General features: G+C 38.6%; 1 protein-coding gene across 6 annotated transcripts in view; it reads right to left on the bottom strand.

Moving 5' to 3' along the window:
* Positions 1-2,135: 2,135 nt before the first annotated feature.
* Positions 2,136-7,462, bottom strand: part of mctp1a (multiple C2 domains, transmembrane 1a) — a 98,794-nt gene continuing 93,467 nt past the window's right edge. For all 6 annotated transcript variants that reach the window (XM_086076150.1, XM_086076145.1, XM_086076144.1 and 3 more), the window contains one exon: positions 2,136-2,961. In XM_086076150.1, the coding sequence (XP_085932276.1) occupies positions 2,890-2,961 (72 nt within the window). In that variant the 3' untranslated portion in view covers positions 2,136-2,889. The remainder of the gene's footprint in view (positions 2,962-7,462) is intronic.

The raw sequence follows: 7,462 nt of genomic DNA, 5'->3' as shown, positions 1-7,462 counted from the left end.
TTAGTTTTTATTTTAATCCAAGAAGACAATTTTATTAGTCAGTTTTACTCATCTTTTTGATGAAAAACAACTTGACACAATTACTGTGTATCAACAAATGGCTACTATGGATCCATGGTACGAGCTAGTAAGTTAGCCAGCATTAGTTAGCGGTTGATTAACATTATTGTTGGAACGTTATAGCCGTTGGATTAATGTTAAATTATATTCTATATTTTATTAACCTTTCTCCGTCAACCCACCTCCTGTCTGTCCCATGTTTGTGCATGTTGCACTCGCGAGCTGCAGATTTGAAAGGGGGCGTGTCACATAACAGTGTCACCATGGCAGGTCAGCAGAGACAGGATTTTACAAAATCATATAATTTTCATCTCGTCTTTTTTCATTGACTAAAATGTCCATAGATTTTAGTCCAGTTTTTGTTAAGTGAAGTACATTTCCGTCTCGTCTTCATTAGTCGACGAAAATTCACACTGATTTAGTCCCAATTATTGTTTATTAATGAGGGTTTTAGTCCAGTGAAAAATGTGCGTTGAAATTATTTTTGTTTAGTTTTCGTTTACGAAATCAACACTGTGTACAAAAAAAACCTAATATTTTTATAGTTCAATGAGGGATGGGTGAGCCTTTTTTCAAGGAATCGGTCAACTAAAAGAATAGAAAAATGCCATTAATTTTTTTTATTTTTAAGGGGAAAATGCCATATTGGGATATATACAGGTTTTTCCTTAAAAAAAAATTTTTTATTGGTGGCGGGGTTATGTAGCAAAAGTACTAGTGGTCCCTTTTTTGCTACTTTTTAGCCTTTAACCTATATTGTATAAAAGATGCAGCCTAGTAAAGATAAAAACAAATTTATTCTCATGGTTTTTTTTTTTTTCTTCATCAACATACATCAGATGCATTTCCTTTTTTCCGCGAGACAAGAAGTGAGCCAGCCCACCTGAGCTCCTTGCAGGTATGTTTTGTTTTAGTTTTTTTCCCACGGTCACATGATGTCAACAGGTTGAACACATGACGGTGATGTCGCAGGCAGGCACAAACATTGCAGGCAGACACAAAAAGAGAAAAAGGAGACATCTTAGAAAATGAGGCAGGCATACGCATACTTTTACAGCGGCAATAGCAGACCATCAACAAGCATACGGTATAAAATACAACCATCATTTTAGAAGGACTAAGCTATGTACATGTCGAGTTAAAAAATAAATAGTCTCAATTCCACTGGGTGTAAATAAGTTTTCTTTTTTCCAGTCTGATGATACATTCATTAATAGCAGGGGTGTCCAAGCATTATCTTCCAAGGGCCGCATACAAAAAAAACATGGAAGGGCCACTTTGACATTCACCTGCTTTATTCATTAGGGTTTTATAAGAATAGATTTGTATTATTATTATGATATTTTTACAGTTACTGTGATGTGTGGGCACAAAGTGAAACATGAGAATGTTGTCGGGGTAAAGGGGGAGTACAAGGCAAGCAAGAAGGACGTGGGTCAAATGTGAATTTGGATTTAAGACACAGTTGGCCCCCGGGTCGAAATTTGGACACCCCTGATTTATAGCTTTGAAATGCAAATGACATTAAACACTTTGGTTTTCTTGTAAATGTCCAAAAACTGTTGTAAACTGAATATAGAAATGAGTAAGCGCACAGTTTTGGAACATGTACACAGACAGGAAGTGCCCCCTGGAGGGCCTGGCTCACAATCTCTCCTTTACTAATTCATCCAAATGGTGTCATAGAATTGTGCACTTTTCTGCCCTACATTAGAATTAGTGTAATATGGAAATATTTTGAAACTAGATCAAACCTGCTTGAGGAATGCTGTGAATAAAAAATAAAAATAAAAAAAAGTTGTTGGAGTGATGCTAATATGCTTGCCAACTACTTTTGAGGTACAGTTCGCCAAGAGTCGTGAATTGAGATAAAATGGCTGCTTCAAAATAAAATAGTTTTTTATCTCATTTTATTTTTTATTATTTTAATGGGAGTTTAGCAGAGGTGGTAAATCCAGGTCCAGAAAGTCAAATCGCAGCCACAGTTTGGCTTTAGCCCCTGATGCTAGCTAGCTAGCTCCCTAGCAGGTAAACAAAACACCATGGGAGCTAGCTCGGGAGCTAGCTAGCTAGCAACTGGGGCTAAAGCCAAACTGTGGCATGGTATTTTACTTTCTGGACCTGGATTTGCCACCTCTGGAGTTTAGAACCCCTAAAACAGATGTTTCTTTACCACAACTACCCAATGTAATAAAATAACTAAATACATTTTTTATATGTAAAATTGTTTAGTTACTAGTATTTTTTGTGTTATTTACAATAAGCCAATTCAGCAATTTGATCAAATAAATTCTAATTGTCCGTTCCATCCATTAAAACACAAGCACTGGCCTGCGGGCAAACACATCGGGACCAAACCGAATTTAACGGAGGCGGGCAGGTGGGCGGACCACGAGGTGAGAAGAAAACTGGACTTGCAGTTAGGACGAGGAGGAAGAGGACGAGCACGGAACGAAGAGGCAGAGTGCGAACAGGGGACATCTCAGTGTGGGAAAATTGATTGATAGAGCCAGGACCCTCAGTAATCTGTGAGAAATAATAAATAAATAAATACACCCCAGAAACATTTCACAAATTTCTGCATTTAAAAACACATTCAGTGTTTTTGTGTAAAAAAAACAAAATGGCTGCCATTAATTGTGGCGTCAGTGTGAGAGGAAGACAACACAAGTTATCTCGGTGGCATTTCAACAATGCAAAAAAAAAAAAAAAAAAAACCTAACAAGGGTGGGGAAGGGGAGTTCTAGCCGGCCCACGTCGGGTTCCGACCGGCTCCTCCTCACAGTCCAGTCATGGAGCAGCACACAGGAAGTGGACATGGGAAGACTTCTACCCGGGGTTGTTTTTCTTCCTTTTATTTGGACTGGGATTGGGATCCAGTTTCAGCGCTCGGTACTGCACCTGTTAAAACACACACACACACACGTGCGCACGCCACCCGGTCAGGTGGAGCGAGCGGAGGATGCTTGACTCGCACGCAAAAAAAGCCTCCCGAGGCTCTCTGACTCCAGCTGCGTGGAACAGTGGCCTCAAGGAAGGGATTACACACTGATTACAACACACGCACTCACACAATATACATAAACACATGCTTCCACAGATGTGAAACAGTGGCCTACGGGAAGCGATCGCACAATCAAATAGAGGACAGGGCAAGGGCTCATGGGAAAGGCTGCAAGAGACAACAGACTCGTCATGAAGATGAGGGAGAGAGCACAAAAACATGTGGGAAGCCTTTCAATGTCTTTGGATTGTTTTGTTTTTTCACCTTTGCTAGCAACCTCATGCTGACTAATATTGCACTGTATGATAAATTGTGTAAAAAAATAAAAAATAAAAAAACTATTAACTCATTCACTGCCATTGACGGCTATAAACGTCAAAAATGTATTTGAACTATTTCTATTCCACTTTTGTTAACAAGAGTATGAATACCTAGAGAGAGAAAAATACTGTACATTTAGAACAGATATAAAAATGTGTGATTAATCGTGAGTTAACTATTGAAGTCATGCAGTTAATTACAATCAAAAATGTAAATCTCCTGACATGGTTTAAAAAAAGAAAAGAAAAGATGATTAAAAATTTGGTTGCTTAAAGACATTTCAACAAAGTTAAGGATTGATACAGAAGTGTATTATTGTTTTGTGACTATTTTTGGGGGGTAGATTTGTTTTTTGTTTTGTGTATTTTTTGTATTTTCTGTTATTTGGATTTTTATTTCTGCCATAAAAAAAAATTCTGAAAAACTGGAGGAAAATTAGTCAGAAAAACAGGAAAAACAGTATTCCGAAAAACAGCGTACCAGCTTGTTATTTTAATTTTATTTTTTACCTCTGAACTACAAGTGACTTGTTGCAGAATCACTAATGGCAGACACAGCTTCTGTTTTTTTGGAGTAATTTTTTAAAATGTGTTTTTTTTATTTTTTATTTTTTATAATTTTTCTCCCTGTTTTTCCTGACTTATTTTTTCATGACAGAAAAAGTATTCAGAAAAACAGAAAATAAAAAAAATTACACAAAAAAACAAAGCTTACAAAAAAACATTTTTTTTTTCAAGTGAATGCAATACACTTCCGTAGATTGGAGTATGTATTTTTTTTAATGTAAAATTTTTTAAATATTGATGGTAATATTCTGCCTTTTAGTGAACGTGAATAGCACCTCCAAATATAATTTATCGGCCTCCTTGACTAATTGGAATCGGCCCAGAAAAAACATACCGGTACTAGTACAAACATCGTAACAGTGTTCCAATGCCTCTATGTGTTCACAGTAAACAAATCCTAAACTAACAAACTTATCATTTAACAACATACACCAATAATCATGTCGTAAGATGTACATTCTAAAAAGAACCACTTTCTGTTGGCTTAAAAAGCAGGATCATTTTCAACAAAAACTGAAATAATGTAAGCACGTTCCTCTTTTTTCCAATTTATGCCATCTCAAACTTAATATGTGTGCTGCCATATAGTGGTTGAAAGTGGAATTACAGTGTACCCAATATACACTACAGAAGAGTAAGACCAAAACAGAGTTAACCGTACAATTTATTTTCTTTTTTTTAAAAAAGCAGGACTCCAAACTGGGAACCCCTGATAGAAGGGGATTTACTAATAGTAAATATTTATACAATTTTACTAATTATTATTTATAAATAAATAATTATACTGTATGTTTATGTTTATTTACAGATTAGTTTCTAGCACATTTAACAAACCAAAGGTGAAAATGTCAAAGCCTTCCTTTTCTTATGCTGTTCTCAGAGACAAAAAGTTTGGACATCCCTGTCTTAAATGATGGACATCTCGTCAGCACCTCACACTTCCCCGCACAAGCTCGCGGACGCATACATGACAATCCCGGCAGATGAGTGATCAGAGCTAGCCGCGGAACGAACAAGCACATCAGCGGAGGCAGTGTGCGGGATTCCTGTGAGGCGGATGTACTGTCGGCGACTCCGCCTGTCTGTCTGACTGACTGACTGACGTCCTCTCTGATTCTCCGCACCCACAACACGTTGGCGTCGGTATGTCGGCTGTGTTCTATCTCGTGCTGGACAAGCGAGCGCAGTCGCTGCTGAGTGACGGCTGAACGGGCCTTCATCTCCGTCGGCTGGTTGGGGGGTGGGGGGGGGGGGGTAGCATTATCGCGATGGTTTGTGTACGTTTTAGTATGAGGACGGTCACGAAATCAATGTTATGCATCACATGTATCGCGGAAGAACCTGTTACGTGCAAGCAGATGCGGTTCACATCTCAAAGCTCCTCAGTGTCAATGAAAGGCACACTTGATATAGAAACTGATGAAGAAGAGAGAGCAGGAGGGAAAGAGAGGTGTGATGGACGGAAAGATAGTAGAAGGGCAGACAAAGCAAAATAGATGGGGGGTGGGGGTGGGGTGGGTGGGGTGGGGGACAATGAGAGTAAAGAATAGAAGGGTGGGTGAGACGGACAGAGATATGTGGACACCCGGCTGACGGCAGATACTGTTCTCATGTGGGTGTGGATCCTTTTATAGCGCTGCCAACTCGAGCAGACAACGGGGCAAAACCCCCCAAGGGGGCTGACTACAGTTTGTATGACCCAGTGTGTGTGTGCGTGTGCGTGTGTGTGGTGGCAGTTCTGTCGTTGGCCTCCAACAATCTGGCACACTGCCAGTGCAGACAGCCATCAGTGACATAAGTGCAGTGATGGTTGAACAAATGAGTGAATCGCTCGCCATGATGAGAGACATTGAGAGAACCTAAACGTTCGCACCTGGGGTTTTTTCTTCCAGATCTTTCAGTGATCAACTGAGAGTGTGTGAGGGCTGTAATAGCAAATGTAGCACACCTACTACCTATTTATACCGGAGACTATGTAAAAAAACGACTACCTGTGCTCAATTTGGACATTTTCACTTAGGGGTGTACTCACTTTTGTTGCCAGCTATGAATGGCAGTATTTTAAGTTATTTGGGGGGAACAATACATTTACATTGTTATATAAGCTGTCAGCGGACGCTGACTACTTTTTATTGTGCCAAAGTGTCATTTCCCCAGGGTTCAAACTTTTAAATGTTTTCTATTTGGACACAGATTCTTATAACACTGAATAAGAAAGTGTGTCAAAACTTAACTCATTCACTGCCATTGAGAGCTAAAAACGTCAAAAATTCATTTGAACTATTTCTATTAGTTTAACATTTTTTTTCCTCTTTTGTTAACAAGAGTATGGAAAGCTAGAATTTTTTTTATTGTACATTTAGAACAGATATGAAATTTGTGATTCATCGTGAGTTAACTAGTGAAGTCATGCAATTAATTACGATTTAAATTTTAATCACCTGACGCCCCAAATTTTTAATAATCTTTTATTTCATTTTCATTCATTCACTGCCATTGACCGCTATAAACGTCGAAAATTCATTTGAATTATTTCTATTAGTTTAACATTTTTTTCCTCTTTTGTTAACAAGAGTATGGAAAGCTAGAATTTTTTTTATTGTACATTTAGAACAGATATGAAATTTGTGATTAATCGTGAGTTAACTAGTGAAGTCATGCGATTAATTACGATTTAAATTTTAATCACCTGACGCCCCAAAGAAAAAAAGAAAATCCCCATCTCGTTGCAATAAAAACAGACCGCTAATGTTCTTATTGAGAAATAGCATTTGGGGTAGCACACTACTGTATTGTTAATATTATTGTACAACAAACAACATAGGTCAAGGAAGAAGTGGATTGCCCTGGCCGCTTTAGCAATATTACAATCAGAGGTGGCAAATCCAAGTCCAGAAAGTAAAAACCCTGCCAAAGTTTGGCTTTAGCCCCAGACGCTAGCTAGCGTGCTAGCTAGTGAGCTCCCTAGCTAGCTCCCCAGGTGCTCATTTACCTGCTAGGGAGATAGCTAGCTAGCACCTGCGGCTAAAGCCAAACTGTAGCAGGGTTTTTATTTTCTGAACCTGGATTTGCCACCTCTGATTACAAAAATACAAAAAGATAAAATTGGCAAGAAATAAACGCCCGGACTCATATGATAATCACATGATACGACATGGCTTTCTACTTTTCTGAAGTGTAACATAACCGCAAAAATCCTAATCAAACCACACACCGTGCAAAAGGAAAAAGTTTCTCTAATAGTATACAGCTAATTTCCACGTATTTGTTAACACGCTTCGGGTAAGACACAAAACTAGGACAGCTATTGTACAGCATCGCAGACTGTTAGCGGTCCCATTATACGGCCAAACGCCTACAACAGCAGAAAAAAAGGGAAAGTGGCAATTTAAATCTGCACACTGACATTCCTGTCCAAACACAAAAACTTTGCGTGCACATACAAACAAAGAAAAGTTTCCTTGTCGGTGAGAAAGAAGCGAAGGGGATTGACAAAAACAAAAAGGTGAGT

Source organism: Leptonotus elevatus, chromosome 5 (genome assembly GCF_054856555.1).
Source record: "Leptonotus elevatus isolate MCC_2025b chromosome 5, RoL_Lele_1.0, whole genome shotgun sequence".
Classification (NCBI taxonomy): Eukaryota; Metazoa; Chordata; class Actinopteri; order Syngnathiformes; family Syngnathidae; genus Leptonotus; species Leptonotus elevatus.
The sequence above is the reverse complement of the archived record's forward strand: the minus strand, read 5'-3'. Positions and strand labels throughout refer to the sequence as shown.